At 37.7% G+C, this 17,330-nt stretch overlaps 1 protein-coding gene and 1 long non-coding RNA gene across 4 annotated transcripts in view; one reads left to right on the top strand and one right to left on the bottom strand.

Moving 5' to 3' along the window:
* Nucleotides 1–13,735, top strand: part of RC3H1 (ring finger and CCCH-type domains 1) — an 87,649-nt gene extending 73,914 nt beyond the window's left edge. For 2 of the 3 annotated variants that reach the window (XM_003357546.5, XM_013989616.2), the window contains exons 16-20: nt 101–191; nt 317–449; nt 4,186–4,356; nt 5,566–5,681; nt 6,834–13,735. In XM_003357546.5, coding sequence (XP_003357594.3) covers nt 101–191; nt 317–449; nt 4,186–4,356; nt 5,566–5,681; nt 6,834–6,984 — 662 coding nt within the window. In that variant the 3' untranslated portion in view covers nt 6,985–13,735. The remainder of the gene's footprint in view (nt 1–100; nt 192–316; nt 450–4,185; nt 4,357–5,565; nt 5,682–6,833) is intronic. The other variant, XM_005656721.3, reaches the window with a different exon arrangement.
* The window catches only part of LOC110255512, a 17,858-nt gene continuing 14,093 nt past the window's right edge, over nt 13,566–17,330 (bottom strand). Inside the window, exon 2 of the long non-coding RNA XR_002335928.1 lies at nt 13,566–15,333. This is a non-coding gene — a long non-coding RNA (uncharacterized LOC110255512). The remainder of the gene's footprint in view (nt 15,334–17,330) is intronic.

Below are 17,330 nucleotides of genomic sequence, written 5' to 3'. Positions count from 1 at the left end.
AGCTGTGTACATAGTATGCCTGTGTCTTTTTGATTATGGCTGCCTTAAAAGTAGATAATCGTATAGTAATTTAAATAGCACTTAAATTACTCTCTTACAGATTACAGTCCCTATGGAACCCATGGTGGCTGGGGAGGTTCTCCATATTCACCTCATCAAAACATACCTTCTCAGGGACACTTCAGTGAGAGGTATAAGTCACTCTTTTTGCTTTTACAAGCTTTTAAAATTATTCAGCTTACTGTGTTTCTCTAGTCAATAATATTTTTAAAAAATAAAATTTAAATTTATTCCACACTTTTTTTGCCCACAAAAGGGAGAGAATATCTATGTCAGAAGTGGCCAGTCGTGGAAAACCCCTTCCATCTGCTGAGAGGGAACAGCTACGACTAGAATTACAGCAACTAAACCATCAAATTAGCCAACAGACCCAGCTACGTGGACTAGAGGTACCAGCCTAGAGATATTTTTTCATTCCAGTTTTTGGAGAGTTTTCAAAGAGATTTTAAAAGGAGGAACTTATGTATTATATATATTTTATGTGTATATATAAACTCCTTTTGTATATTTTATATAGCATTTTAGATAATCTAGAAATTTTATTTATTTTTTTTAGCCATGCCCACTGCATGCAGAAGTCCTGAGCCAGGGATCAAACCTGTGCCACAGCAGTGACAATGCTGGATCCTTAACCCACTGAGCCACCAGGAAACTCCCTGGAAATTTTAGATTATCTAAAATATTATATAAAATAAAATATATAAAATGAGCTTATACTCCCTGATGGCACATTTCTTTTTTTCTTTTTAGGGCCATACCCACGGCATATGGAAATTGCCAAGCTAAGGGTTGAATCAGAGCTACAGCTGCCAGCCTATGCCACAACCATAGCAACACCAGATCCGACCCCCATCTGTACTCTACATGGCAGTTTGTGGTAATGCCAGGTCATTAACCCACTGCACAAGGCCAGGGATCAAACCCACGTCCTCATGGATACTATGTTAGGTATTTGAGCTGCTGAGCCACAGCGGGAACTCTAAGATTTGTTTTTTTTGTTTATTTTTATCTTTTTAGGGCCGCACCCACAGCATATCAAGGCCAGGGATCAAACTTGTATCCCCTTGGGTGCTAGTCAAATTGTTTCTGCTGAGCCACATGGGAACTCCCAAGATTTGTTTTTAGTTTATCATATTTTCTTTAATTAAAAATTTATCTTGGAGTTCCCACTGTGGTGTAGTGAGTTAAGAATCTGACTGCAGCAGCTCAGGTCACCACGAAGGCACAGGTTCCATCCCTTGCCTGACACAGTGAGTTAAAGGATCCAGTGTTGCTGCAGTTGTGGCATAGGTCACAGCTGCACCTCAGATTCAATACCTGTTCCAGGAACTTGTATATGTCATGGGTATGGCCATTACAAAAAAAAATTCTCCCACTTCTTTTAATTTTTAGCATCTTTATTAAGTAGAAGCTTGGAACTTTTTTTTTTCTTTTTTTGTCCTTTTTTAGGGCCACACCCACGGCATATGGAGGTTCCCAGACTAGGGGTTGAGTCAGAGGTATAGCTGCCAGCCTACACCAGAGCCACAGCAACATGGAATCCGAGCCATGTCTGCCACCTACACCACAGCTCATGGCAATGCTGGATCCTTAACCCACTGAGCAAGGCCAGGGATCAAACCTCGGTCCTCAAGAATGCTAGGCGGGTTTGTTAATCACTGAGCCACAACAAGAACTCCCAGAAGCTTGGAACTTTGACCTAAAAAAATAATAGCACCTTTCATTAATATAGTTCTTTCAGTTTATAAAATACTATCACATACCTTGTTTGACAAGGAGGTCAAGTAGGTGGTATTGCTGAAGGATATGAGATGAGTTTCACAGAGGTTGGAATATGAACCCAAATCTTCAAACTCCAAATTCAGTCTTCTTTTCACCATGCTACCTGATAATTAAGAGAAACCAAATATCAGAAAACAATTCTTAAAAATTCCTCAAGAAAGACTAGGTTTTTTTTGTATTATCCTTTGCATGAGAACACATTAGTTGAATATGGAAAACTAAAGGCATTCTAGTGATAGTTCTCAAGAAAAAGATAATCTTAGAATGTTAGTCTTTATCTTTCTACCAAGATCTTTAATAGTAAGTAATATGTTGCTTCAGAAATAAATTTCTAACTAATTCTTAGACTTTAGTAGGAAGATCAATAGGAGGGGTTTTTTGGTTTGTTTTTGAACATGTGTCTTGCTTGTGCTCTTATGTAAGCAATAAGATTTAGAAATAAAAAGCTAGAGTTCCCGTCGCAGCTCAGAGGTAACGAACCCGACTAGTAGCCATGAGGATGCAATTTGATCCTGGCCTCACTTAAGGATCAGCATTGCTGTGAGCTGTGGTGTAGGTCACAGACACGACTTGGATCTCGTGTGGCTGTGGCTCTGGCGTAGGCCGGCAGCTACAGCTCTGATTGGACCCCTAGCCTGGGAACCTACATATGCTGCGGGTGCAGCCCTAAAAAGACGCCAAAGAGAAAAAAGAAGTGGCTGAACTCCTTTGTGGTGCAGTAGGTTAAGGATCCAGCAAAAGGGAAAAAACCTATATAGTATTCATGTTTGTCTCCCGTTTCAGTTGCTTTATTTACATTGTTAAAATTTTCTTGCTGATTCATATTGTGAAAAAAGAATGTTGTATTTATTATGTTCATCTTTATAGCTGATTAATTTGTTAAAAGATTGGACCTTGTGCAGGGTTGTTGGTATAGTGGTGAGGATAGCTGCCTTCCAAGATTGGACTTTTAACTCCAGAAAGCAATATTCCTTATCCTGCTACTTCATGGCTTTTTTTTTTTTTTTTGGCTTTTCAGGGTCATACTCGCGGCATATGGAGGTCCCTAGGCTAGGGGTCCAGTTGGAGCTACAGCTGCTGGCCTACACACAGCCACAGCAATGCCAGATCTGAGCCGCGTCTGCGACCTATAGCACAGCTCACAGCAACGCCAGACCCTTAAACCACCGAGCAAGGCCAAAGATCGAAACCTCAATCTCATGGTTCCTATTCGGATTTGTTTCCACTGCTCATGGCTTTTTTTTAAGTTGAGATTTCTAGACCCATTTTCTATTCCGAAAGAATATTAGCATTATTTGGAACCATGGCACATGTTTAACTCACTGTAGTTAAAAGTCCTTGGCATTACTGCAGTTTGACTAAAATAAACTATAAAATTTACTCCAGAGAAAATTCAGTTTAAAAAAGGGGAGTTTCAGAGTTCCCATTGTGGCTCAGCAGGTTAAGAACCCAACTAGTATCCATGAGGATGCAGGTTCGGTCATTGGTCTTCCTCAGTGGGTTAAGAATCCAGCGTTGCCCCAAACCAGGTCACAGATGTGGCTCAGATCTGGCCTTGATATGGCTGTGGCGTGGGCTGGGTGCTGCTCCGATCAGCCCCTAGCCTGGGAACTTCCATATGCCATGGCTATGGCCATAAAGTTGGGGGAAGAGGGGAGGGCATTCCCTGGGGCCTACCAGGTTAAGGGTCTCGCATCATCATTGCTGTGGCGCTGGTTCACTTGTCGGCCCGAGAACTTTTGCATGCTTAAGGCACAGCCCAAAAATTTAAAAAAATAAAAATAAAAAAGGATGGGGAAAAAAGCACGTTTATAGTTGACTTCTCTTTCAAATAAGAAAATAAAAAGAGCAACTTTTTTTTTTTTGTCTTTTTGCTATTTCATGGGCCGCTCCCAGGGCATATGGAGGTTCCCAGGCTAGGGGTCCAATCGGAGCTGTAGCTACCGGCCTACACCAGAGCCACAGCAACACGGGATCCGAGCTGCGTCTGCAACCTACACCACAGCTCACGACAATGCCGGATCCTTAACCCACTGAGCAAGGGCAGGAACTGAACCCTCAACCTCATGGTTCCTAGTCATATTCGTTAACCACTGCGCCACGACGGGAACTCCTAAAAAGAGCAACTTATACCAAATATTAAATTGTTGTTCCCTAAATATAAATCCCCTGTATTTTTTTTTTTTTTTATTCAAATGGTACTCAAAGAAACAGTGCCTTATTTTTATTGGAAATGTCTGAGTAATAAGCTACTTTAACACTAAGGTCTGGAATTGGGCCTGGTCATTTTGTGTATGGTGTGAAATATGTTGAGCTGTATATGTGCTTGGCTTTATGCACTAGGCTGTTAGTAACAGGCTGGTGTTGCAGAGGGAGGCGAACACCCTGGCAAGCCAGTCACAGCCCCCACCACCACCTCCAAAATGGCCTGGAATGATCTCAAGTGAGCAGTTGAGCTTGGAATTGCACCAGGTGGAAAGGGAAATCGGGAAGAGAACCCGAGAACTGAGTATGGTAAGTGTTAAGGTGGGAAAAAAGAGGGAAAGTAAAAGGAAAGCCTCTGTGTAGTTGTGTCATAGAACTCATGGTTCTAGAGTTCTGGAATGATCTAGAGCTGTAGAATCATCACCCCAAGGCACTGCAGTGGGTGGTTAATACTTAGAATAAGTGGCATGAAGATGGGCTGCCTCCCTATTTTGTATTTCTCTCCTCATTCCCTTTTGATTTGAGTGTGTTCTTTGTCTTAGTTTTCTACATTACAAAAAACTTGTAGGGAAAACAAGATAGTTATCTGGAAGTTACTGAATTTCTCTTAAAAATACTGATTAAGGAAGCGGCTGGTTTAGTGTTTTTTGCAAAACCATCATGAATAACATTTTAGGTTTCACAGATCTTAAGTTATTGATAACCTATTTTTGGTCAAGAGTGAGATACCATCTACATATTCTTTCCTGTGGAAGTGTATCAATAGATATGCTTAGGGTTTGTTTCATAGTGCAAGAACATTCATTTCAGTAAATTTTGAATCTTTGGAGATTGCATGGTAATTGATTTTTCTCTTGCGTAGTTTTCACATTCTTTTTAAGTAAACAGATGTTGAAAAAAATAATAATGTATTGGGGAAATATAAAAAATATAAATAAAATTTTAAAATTACATGAACAGATGAGATATTTCGGTTTTTTGTTTGCAGTAAGTATGTTATAGGTGCTTATTAATTTTTTTTTTTTTTTCCGGTTTTTAGGGCCTTACCTGTGGCATATGGAGGTTCCCGGGCTAGGGGTCCAATCTGAGCCACAACCACAGCAACACAAGATCTGAGCTGCATCTGTGACGTATACCACAGCTCATGGCAACACCAGATCCTTAACCCACTGAGGGAGGCCAGGGATTGAACCTACAACCTCATGGTTTCTAGTTGGATTTGTTTCCGCTGTGCTACCACGGGAATGCTGGTGCTTCCTACATTTTGACTTTTTTCTGAGTTAGCAGGTTTTTTTGTGAAATTTCTCTTCCTGGTTGTCCAGCTTGGGTAGTGAGCAAGTGGACTCTACTCCATTATGTTTTTGGATGTGTATCTCTTTTAGTCTGCCTACTTCTTTGGTCATTTTATAGAACTAAATATGATTTCTCTTCAGTGTTTTGTATTATCTATATCCAGTCTCTTTTCCATTAGCACCATTAAATAGAATATAATTGAATTTATTTCATTTTCTTTCAAAGGAGAACCAGTGTTCTCTGGACATGAAAAGCAAATTGAATACAAGTAAGCAAGCAGAAAATGGACAACCAGAACCACAAAATAAAGTTCCAGCTGAGGACCTTACATTGACATTCAGGTAAAGAAAGGGACATTTGCATAATCTTATATAGTCATGACAGCATTATCCTCAGAAATATAATTTGATTTCTGAAATATTATTCTGTATATATTGAGAAAAGAGTTTTTGCATAAATTTAGGAGTTAATAAAACCTATATTAGATCAAACCCAAGGTTGAATTATCTGTTAATACCTAACAAATGAAACAAAGGAGATTTTCTGCTTCCATTGCCTTCCCCTTGTTTTTGTTTGTTTTTGCTTTTTAGGGCTACACCCTCAACATGGAAGTTCCCAGGCTAGGGGTCAAATTGCTGCAGCTGCCAGCCTTGGCCACAGCCACAGAAATGCCAGATCCAAGCTGCATCTACACCCTACACCTCAGCTTGTGGCAATGCTGGACCCTTCACCTACTGAGTGAGGCCAGGGATCAAACCCACATCTTCATGGATACTAGTCAGATTCCTTACCTCCAAGCCACAATAAGAACTCCTGGCTATTTAAATCCATGCATTATTCTGGGTTCAAAATAATTTTTTACACTAGGAAACTCGCCGAAGCAGGGGTCAGCACTTTTCCTTAAAGGCCAGATAGTAAATATTTAAAATTATGAGTCTTACCATGTCTGTCAACTCTCATTCCGCTATTGTAATGTGAAAGCAGCCAGAGACAATGTGTAAACAAATGAGTGGGCTGTGTTCTAGTAAAACTGTTTAACAAAAGCAGCTAGCTTGCCTTAGTTTGCCAACCGCTATGCCAAAGCATGAATATGGAGCTGTACTTTAAAGTTTTAAAGACATTCATGTATTTTTCATATTGTTAAAAGAAAGGCCCTGAAGTTCTTGTCATGGCTCAGCAGTTAGCGAACCTGACTAGCAACCATGAGGACTCATCCCTGGCCTCGCTCAGTGGGTTAAAGATCCGGCGTTGCCATGAGCTGTGGCATAGGTTCACAGGTGCGGCTCGGATCCCGTGTTGCTGTGGCTCTGGCATAGGACAGCAGCTACAGCTCTGATTGGACCCTTAGCCTGGGAACCTCCATGTGGCAGGGGTGCAGCCCTAAAAAGACCAAAAAAAAAAAAAAAAAAAAGTCCCTATTTTACACTACTAAATAATCATTTTTATCTTTTTTTTAAAAATTCTAAATTTTTTTTTTTTTTTAATGTTAACAGTGATGTGCCGAATGGATCAGCCTTGACACAAGAGAATATCAGCCTCCTATCAAACAAGACCAGCTCTCTGAACCTGTCAGAGGACCCCGAGGGAGGAGGGGACAATAATGACTCCCAGAGATCAGGAGTTACACCCAGTTCTGCTCCCTAAAATATGAGGAGTCCTACTTTTATCTTCTGCTCCTAACCAATTTGTGGGGCATAGGGGTAGGAAAACGGATAATTTCTAAACCTTTTCTCTGAGGATGGTCAGAGAAATCCAGGAAAAGCACCGGAGGCAATGTGCACAAACACCACTACTAAAAACAAACCCTGCACATAGTTCACATTAATGCATTTTTTAATTTAAGAAAAAGAAAATTAGCAGTATCTGCAAGCAATTCAGATTAAATTTGTTTTTGTTCTGTGAATGAACTTTATTTTAATAACTTTGGACGCCTTGGATCCAGGGCTTTAAAAAAAAGATATTATATATACACTCTGTTTGATTAATTGTATGATCTTAATGAAGTAGGTTTTTCTTGTATTTTGGTATTATTACATACCCAGTGTAATTCCTTACCTCGAATCCTTTCCAACTCTTATAACTCCGTAAATTACAGTAGACAAAAAGCACCGGCCTTTTCTGAGAATTCTATGGTGCTTGAGAAACAGACAGTAATAGACTAATTATTAGAAAATGTGCAGCAAACCAACATTTCAGAAGAGCTGTTATTTGGAAGCCATACTTTGCTTTCCTTTTCTGGGTCAGTAGCTTCATGTGTAGGTAGGTTTTTCACATGGCATTAAAACTTTTTCTTTTGTTCAGGAGGGCTTTATTTCTTTTTGAAAACTTCATTTCTGTATTACAGTACAGACCCTTTCTCTTAATGCAGTCAGAAATCTGAGCCAGTTTTTAGATTGCTTAATTAGATTTAAATGAAGATTGTTTTGAGGATGAACTGTAATTTATTAGCACCGAAAATATCTGCTTGGTTTATTACCTGTATTTAGCTGATGGTTGTATATTGAGAGCTGTGCTTTTCCAAAATGAACTTTTACTGAAATCATACAATGTTCAAAAAACCAAGACAGTTGACTATGTTACTTAAAATGAGCAGAGCCACATTATTTCAATGGATGCTTTTGTTTTACTCTCAAAAACCAAAAGTATAAAATTCCTATATACTGGAGCCCTTGGCTTTCAGAAAGATTTGGCAAATACAAACTGCCTGGATCTTAAAGATAGTTTACTAATTGATCAGTTGTTGCTGTTTAGAATCACTAGCACAAGTAGGTAGTAACTACCTAGAAGTGAGTTTTTGTAATCTTGGCTTTACAGTATTGAAAAATTCTTCATGAAAATGTTGAAAATAATAAGGAAGACGTTCTGCTGCACATATTCTAATGCCACATGTCTATACTGAACTAAGACCATATAAAACGTGTTTAGTGGGGAATATTTGATACAGTCACCCTTCCTATCCCTATGTTTCCCTAATTTTTTAAAAACTTCCCTCTGGATTATACTGCTAAAACAGAAAGCACTGGTTATGTAATAAGTTACTGCATTGCTTTGGTTGGGTAAAAGCAAGAAGTTTGTATTTTTCTTGTTTCTTATTTTCTTAACCCTTAACTCCTGCTGAGGTCATAAATAACAACCTCAGTCTAAGCTTTGTGTCCATCATACTGTTAAATGAAACAAAGGGTGGGGGGTGTAATACAGTCCTGCCATTGCCTACCAGTAGGAGAGTCCAAACAGAACACTCTTTTGAGTAGCAATTATTTAATTTGCCCAGTCAAGGCACCGTGTTTATATACTATTTCACATTGAATTTGATTATGCCCTACAGACCTGGCTGGTCAAGGATTTGATATACACATATTGGCTTGGGATTCGAGCTTTCTTTTTTATTTAAATAAAAATTTATATATATTATATATATACAGATATACATAGCTATATCTGTATATATATTGGGTATGTTTTATGGATTTTTTCGCGAGCGCAGCTGTTGCAATAAAATGACTGATTGGGAGGTAGAAGCACTGAATGAAGATGAGGCATTTTATCAGTTGATATCCATATTTTCATTTTTTTTTAAATACACTTGCTTGTTTGCCTTTTTTGTTTGTTTTCTTTGTGTGTGTGCTTAATATAACCCCCTTACATTTAATCTTTAAGTGCTTATTGTTTTTGGGGGGAGAAGGAGAGAAACTTTTTTATGTCTGACAGAGTCCCAAGGTTTTCCATTTCTCTTTATAACCGTAAAAGGCAACATTCTTGGCCTCTAACCTTCTGTAGGCAGATTTGGGCAGATCTTATTTCTCCTTTAGCTAATTCCTAGATTTTAGAAGAATTTTGGTTCAACTTTGAACTCAAAATGATCTGGTATTGCAAAGGAATTTATAGGTATTGATTTTGTTGATGTTTGGAATAAAAGTAAAATTCCATTTTGAGTATCTAATGAAACTCCTAATAACTCATTAAATTGTTATTCTTGCTTATTTCTGTCGAATACACTCATTTTTGCTTTCACCATTTTGATTTTGTAAGCTGGGCAGGAACAGGAGTTAACTTACATAGTATCCCTAGTCTGAATAAAACCAGAGAAGCTACTGTTTTGAATTGACTTTAAATAGTCTCTTTCTCTTTTTAAGTTGTTTTCATGGACTGGGGATTGGGCCGGCGTGGGGGGGGGGGGCAATCTCTTAAATTGTAGCCTTAATTTTAGCTATACCTCTCTAAGGCCCCACACTCTAGAGGAAATCTGGGTGGGTAGAAAGGCAGAAGAAGGGTATACGGCCCCGTTGTGCCTGTAAGTTACCTATTTTAAATTGGTTATTCTGCCTTACCTCATGGGAATTCGTACAACTTTTCTAATGCTCACAGTTTTAGGAATTCAATAAAACATTTAAATTTTGGTTGGGGAGATTATTTTTGTTTGTTTTGTTTTTTTTTTTCCCTTTTCTCTGTGGTAGACCTTTTGGTATGATGTGCCTATGAGGGTAAATGGCCTATTTGAACAAAACTGATTGAGTCTTTAACTGCTTTTTGTTTAAAATCTGTGATTTTTCTGGCTTTTTAAATTTATTCCTTTAGAGACAGTTAAAAGATGAAACCAAATAGGAAATAACAGTTTTTATGCTATTTTTTCAAATATTAATTTCTTCTGAGGATTGACTGTTTACTTTTCACTGAATTCAAAAGCGTGACTCAGACATCTCAGATGAACATGAATAGTTCTGAGAAGGCTAAGGTAGAAGTAATAAACATTGTGTTCAGTCTTACTTGGATAACAAAACCAGAATTTTATTACACCTAGGAGTATGAAAGAACTTTGTCTGTTTCTTGCTTCAAGGGATCTCTGGAAAAGGGTGGAACTGAGAATTAGATATCTAGATTCAATTTACTGACCTACATGTAGTTCTTTTGCCTTACTTGTAGAGACTGTCCTAAGTTTAATACCTGCCATGTCTTTAGTAATTTACAGAGGCTGAAGTGACCAAAGAGCCATTCCTTATTACTTTTCTAATCAAAAGAGAAGTTAGTTATGTTTCTAGTAACTAGAACTATTATTATTCAAATAATAAGACACTTTCTAATGCCAGCTACAAAATATTCAAACTACTCAGAATGTATAAATTTTATTTGGTACAGCATTAAATGTGGTTGATTCCCTTCTCCCATCTTATTTCCCTTCCTTCCTCCTAGTCTTGCTCATGGTTTTTTGTTTTGTTTTGGGTTTTTTGGTTTTTTTGGTTTTCTGCTTAAAAGACATAAAAGTGATATGACTCTCAGTTGCTACCCTGAATATGTAACTCCATCAGACTTTTCATAGGTCTTCAAGACTGGAGTTCAAAGTTTGTTTTTCAGGCCCGTCTCTATCTTGCAAATTCCCCTTGATTTACCCACTGCCCTCCCCAATCTGCAACAGTGACAGTTTGCTGCCTCAAAACAGAGCATTCAAATGAATTCGCTTAGCCAATAACTTCTGTGAAGTTGCCTTTTCTAATGGTGTTATTACTCAGTGATGCACAAATGTGGTATTTGCCCTACTGGTAGGCAAACAAAGGTCTGGTTAGGAATGGAAACCTGCGTTTTCTTTAAAGGAGAGCCAAAGACTTGTGCTTTACTCTGTTTTGGTTTGGGAAGAAATAGCAGCCATTTTGATTGTGAAACCTTTTAGTATTTGAGTTGATTGTACTGTGTAAGTAGATGTATCTCAAGTTAACTGTCAAAGTTAGCTGGCCTTATAAAATGTAAAAGTAATGAAAATTCATCAGTTTCTCCAAACCAGTGAATGTCATCTTTTACAATATTGTGTGTAAGCAGTCCTTCCTTTTACTAAGATTATTTTGTCATGATAGCATCTTGTGTTTTTGTTACTTTACTTGTGCTTAAAGGACAATCTCCTATCTCTCTGGTCAAGTCATGGGACTGAGTAAAAGGATTCATGAGCATATGACTGGTGAGAAATAATTATTTATAGTTAGTATATGTTAGGTTATATTCAGATTCAGAGAAAAGTAGATTCTTCCACTAAAGAGTACTTGGTTGCTATTACTTATATACAGATGGCAATAGATGGAGATCTAATCATCTTTTTTCTGCTTTCTTTTTGTTTATTTTAAAGAACTGAGTAAAGGTTTCGTCTATAAAATCTATCTGTAAAAAGTATTTGTAATTTTTGTATTTCATTAAAAGGAAGGGCCTAGTTACTTTTTCGGGGAACGTAATAACCTGCCTGGAAATTAACTGTAGGGTTTACTTAGATTTGTACCCTAAAAGAGTCCAGTTGTGTTTATTTTTTATTGGTGATACATGGTTATACTGTTTGCAAGGAGATCTCTTCCCTGAAAAAGCTGCCTATCCTTTTAGATAAAAATTAGAGCTCCTAAACTAAGGCAGATTTCACATTCAGCATTAGCAATTGAACAAGCAAGCAGTCTACTACTGTCATCATTTTACATGACTGTCCATTTTGCTGGTCCACATGCATACCTTTCTGCCTTGAACAACTATGATTTTTATATTTATTTGTTGCTTCAGCTCAGCTTTATGAAAATTTTCCTGCTGAAATTACTCAGAGTTGTAGGTGGGTTGCAGTTAATATTTTTAAAAATTCTTATTTCAACTTTTATGAGCCGCTTGAAAAAGAAAGCTCTTTTTGTCAAAAGGTGCTATTAGTTATGGTAAACACCAACTTTAGATTTGGCTCTTAAGTTTTTCTTTGACTGCTAAAGATGTTTTCACATAGATTAGATTCTAGTTGATATAGTACTAGTTATAAGGTTAATGAAGAAAAGGAAACTGCCACCACCAAGAAGAAATAACACCTTTTAATAAGAAATATGTTCCCAATGAGTGGGTTTTCAATACTGCACTGAACAAAGTGGGTAAAGAGCCCTTTGAAATCCTGTTGTGATAAAGGGACTTACCTCACCACTGGAATCCTTGTTTTCAGAGCCTCTGAATTTTCAGCCAAACACTGAATTTCTCCTAAACTTTATTCTGGAGCAGAACATCCCTAGAATAATAACGTTTATTTTCACAAGAAAATAAGACACGATAACCCAAGAGAGAGAACTTCAAATAACTCTCCAGACAATACTGTGTCCAAAAATGTATATTTAGAAAAATAAAATCCTGTGGAGTTTATCCTAATATACATTATATACAAGATAAGGTGACATATTCTTATATTTGAGGTTTCATTATTTCTAGTTGGGTCTTTTTGTGTTTATTTTGTTGTGTTTTTAATTTAAACTCTTAAGTAGACAGAGCTCACAAGTCTTTGGCATCCATTCCAGGTTGTATACTCAGAGTCATCTTATAACTGGAAACTGTCAGGTGGCCCCCTACCCCAACCCCAGCTGCTATATGAAAGGGTCAAGAAAAGAATGGAAACAAACTATTGGGTGGATAATTGGTAGCCTTTTTAAAATTTTTTCACTTAATTTTTTAAAATCACCATTTATTAGTGTAATCTTTCTTCAGTGATTGGCTGCCATTCTCACAATAATATCTGAACCACCCTGTAAAATATTCCTCTGATTTCAAAGCATGTTAAGCTTTTGCATCCTCTGTTAACTAAGACACTGTCCTGAGAGCTATTTTTCCAGGTGGATTGTTGCCTAAATTTTCTTTATTCCCTCTTTATTCTTTCCCTTCTCACTTTTTGGGAACGAGAAGAACTTGGGGGGGAAAAGGAGTTCTTTTTTAAAAATTTTTTATTTATTGATCCATAGGTTTCATTATCTTTATGATCAATCTATGACTTTTTGGAACAATAGAAGTGGAAAAAGTGAATTAAAATAATGAACAAAACCTTTCACCCACTTAAACATTTTCCAGTTGTGAGATTCCTCATCTTGTGTGTGGTCTCTTCTTGTTAACCTTACCCTCTTACCCTTTTTCCCTGACTATGGTCAATCTGGTCTTTAGGCTCATACCAGTCTCCCCGAGACATTCTGCAGTCATTATCACCTTTTTGGGTGGATTTTATTTTGTTTTATTTTGTTTTTGTTTTTTTAAAATAACTTTTTAACATTGATGCATATTTGCTTGGGTTAGAGCTTGTGTAATTTACCAATCGTATTGATTGTATGTGATTGTGCCCTGCAGAGGTATATTTAACAAGACAGAAATAATCTAGGTTAATAAAGGAGCCCATGAGATTTGAGTCAGATTATAAATGACTTCATAAAATCACTTAAAGTTCTTATAAACTAGTGCTAGACAAAACACCATTTTTTTTTTTTTTTTTTTTAAGTTTTCTCACATTCCTTTGGTCCTTGTTCTTTATTGCCTGCCTCCACCCACCGGTTCAGAAGTTAAAATATGGAGCCTTAAAGGGTCAGCTGATTTTTGTATTGCTAAAGTTTGTGAAATTGTACTTTTTCCAAGTGTTTGCAACTTTTCTTTAAAAAGTGACCATAATGAGTTGGAATTTCACAAGCTGCGAATAATTCCCTAGCACCTAGCAAACTCTGAAATCTTCTTTGAAGACTATCTCCTGAAAGTTATTTTGAAATAGGAAAAAAGAACCATGTTTGAAATAGACCATTTTCTTCTCTTTTTAAAAATCTATTTATATTTCCAATTTTTAAACAGCCTTCAAAAAAGTGAGGTGGAAAAAAAAATAATAGGAAGATATTTAGGACAGCAAAACTCTGAGTAAGTACATATTCTAATTCTTACAGGGCTTTGAGAGGATGAGGGCCATCTTTTTCAGTTTTGTATTATTATCTGTGTGCAAGTTGGTTGTATCTAAGATGCCACATTTTGTTAAAATGGTGTTTATTAGCTTGGAAACTGACTCAGCCTCATGTTGCTCCAAATTAGTGTTTAAGGCTCCCATGAGTTGCAGATAAAAGGATTATTTTAATAAGTAGAAGGAGATGATTCGCCTTTTGGTTTGTAAATATATAAAAGTGTCTATAAGGTCTTTACTTTCTGTCAGCATTTATATTAAATGATAAATTAATGAGAAACGTGTAGTCTTTTTTTGTAAATGAGTCTGTGCCATCTTATTCTAACCTTGGGATTGTTTCTCATACCTTTTTTATGGAGTTGTGTTTTTTGTTTGTTTTTTAGGTGAAAAACAGAAGTAGATAATGTACACAAATATTCTTGTAGTAGCCAATTTTATAGATATCACAGGAATTAGTCCAACACTACAAAAAGAGTCCTCCATTTGTTATACAGTGATTGTACTTTATAATTAAAGGTAATGATCCTGAGATCCTAGAGCCAATGTTCAGTGAAAACTCAACTGTGGTTAACATCCAAGGTACTAATTTTTATGGCTTCTCTTAATTTCAGGGCCTTTTTATGTTTAAGCACCATGGCTTTGCTGGGTACCTTCCTGAGGCAAATATTTTTTGTCTCTATTCTTATTGTCCTATTTGTTCTGAAATCCCCACCAATTAGTCATTGCTGGCATTTAGAGGATTTTCTCTTAGAGACCACTGTAAAATATACTTTAGTCAACTCAGTGGCAGGGAGAAGAAAAAAGGAGGGGAAGGGAGGGACTGCTCTAGATTAAAAGGAACTTTAGAGATAACAAAATCAAATGTAATGTGTGAACTTTGGATCCTAATTCCAACAAATCAAACATTCAAAAACATTTTTATAGTTCTGTGGTACAACGGGATCAGTGACATCTTGGAAGTGCCGGGACACAGGTTTGATCCCTGGCCTGGCACAGTGGGTTAAGGATCCAGCATTGCCATAGGGCAGCTAAAAAAGAAAAAAACTATTTTTACATAGGTGAATTTGATTATGTATTGAGCATTAGATAAAACCAAAGAATGATATTCTTGTTCAGTGTGATAAAAGCAGTATTGTTATGTAAGAAAATGTCTGTATTTCTTAAAGATGTATAACTGACAATGGCTGGAGTTTCCTTTAAAATAAGTAAATATTTTTCAAAGAAAAATAATACAAAAAAATTTATGAGTGAGTAAACATTATTCTTACCGTTAGTTAACAATTAGAAGTCCATTGGTACCATATCTAAAAAAGGGACCACAATAAAAAAAAGTTAAGAGGGTATGAAGGATGGTAAGTAATGCAACCATTCTTGAATGTCATAAAATCTAGATTGGGAATTCCAAAACTAGACCCGCTGTCTTTACCACTTACCTAGGCCTACCCTGCTTACAAACAGTAGGGTACTTTCCAACCTCTTATACTGAGACTGCTTGATTATGATGAGTTTGTTTTTGTGTGCATTAGCACTTCGGTCCCAGTAGCCAGCTAATGTGCAATGATCAGTTAATCCTTCTGCTTTCCAATGTGGTGGCTCATTTAATAATGGCTGCCACTCTTGTTTGTAACACCTAGCACATCAAAAGTGAACTTTGAACTACTCACTGAACATATATACTATAGTGTTAGTGCATGTAACTTAATGAACACTCTCCATAGAGCACTCAACATAGGGCATAAGTAGAGGACAGAGGGGGAGAGACTCTACCCTCAAAGAGCTTAGACTCCCATTAAGGAACTTGACATATATAAATAAGGCTTAAGGATAAGTAACAATTATCTCTAAAACACTAGACAGAATTACCAAACGCTTATTCAATCTCAGTTACCCTCAAGAAAGAACAAGAAGCTGTGAGACTGTACAGAAGGAAGTCTCAGCCTTGTCTGGTTGCGCAGCAAAGGCTTTCCTGAAGATAAGGCATTGAAGGTAAGGCTTAGGGTTCCGGGGAGCAGAGGAGGGTGGCGGTGAGACAGGAGACTCCTAGTCAGAGAAAACAAGGTGTATAAACTCTACAAAAGAAAGACTGTCCGGAGTTCCCATCGTGGCTCAGTGGCTAACAAATCGACTAGGAACCATGAAGTTTTGGGTTTGATCCCTGACCTCGCTCAGTGGGTTAAGGATCTGGCGTTGCTATGAGCTGTGGTGTAGGTTGTAGATGCGGCTCGGATCCTGTGTTGCTGTGGCTCTGGCGTAGGCCAGTGGCTACAGCTCCGATTTCAACCCCTATCCTGGGAACCTCCATATGCTGCAGGAGTGGCCCCAGAAAAGGCAAAAAGACAAAAAAAAAAAAAAAACAAAAACAAAAAGAAAAAGACTGTGTTACGGAAACTGGAAGAGGTTATTGAGGCTAGAATAGAGGGATTGAGGCAATGGCCTTAAATGAGCAGGTCACAGAGCCCTGTAGGCTGTGGTGAGGTTGTGTTTGGATCTTATTCTGAAAGAAAAAGGAGTCCAAGGAAGGATTGTATGCAGAGAATGAAAGGATCAGATTTGTGCTTCTCTAATCACATTTATTGGATAGTTTCTGTGTCGGTGCTTCTTAAACATAATATACATATAGTTTATTTGGGGCTCTCGTTAAAGTACAATTACTGTCTCAGCAGCTCTGGAGTCGGGTGTGAGATTATCTGACAGGCTCAGTTGATGCCAGTGCTGTTTGTCTGAAGAACACACCTTGGAGTAGTAGAGTTCTTTCTAAGTGATAGGCAATTTTAGAAGCAGAAGGATCCGGCTTCTGCCTGTCAGACATTAATTTTAGTGAAATGAATGGCATATAAAACATAATTGCCCTACTAGGAAACTGCTTAAAGGAAAATGTGTAAGGCTAGAGAAGCAAGGTGATTAAGGCAAGTTTTTATATTTGAAGAGTTGATCATGGAAGGGTTTATATGATGAACAAGGTGGGGAGTGTAGACTCTTAAGCCTGAGACACATTCACACTTTGAAAAAATATGGCCTGCAATAGAACTCCAAGGAGTTGGGAAGAACTAGGAAAGTTTGGTTGAAGCCAGGTCTTGAAAAGCTTTATGAGGAGGTCCCATCGTGGCGCAGTGGTTAATGAATCCGACTAGGAACCATGAGGTTGCAGGTTCAATCCCTAGCCTTGCTCAGTGGGTTAAGGATCCGGCGTTGCCTTGAGCTGTGGTGTAGGTTGCAGATGTGGCTCGGATCCCATGTTGCTGTGGCTCTAGCGTTTAGGCCGGCATCTACAGCTCCGATTAGACCGTCTAGCCTGGGAACC

This window comes from Sus scrofa, chromosome 9 (assembly GCF_000003025.6).
Source record: "Sus scrofa isolate TJ Tabasco breed Duroc chromosome 9, Sscrofa11.1, whole genome shotgun sequence".
NCBI lineage: Eukaryota > Metazoa > Chordata > Mammalia > Artiodactyla > Suidae > Sus > Sus scrofa.
This window is presented reverse-complemented; position numbering and strand designations above follow the sequence as displayed.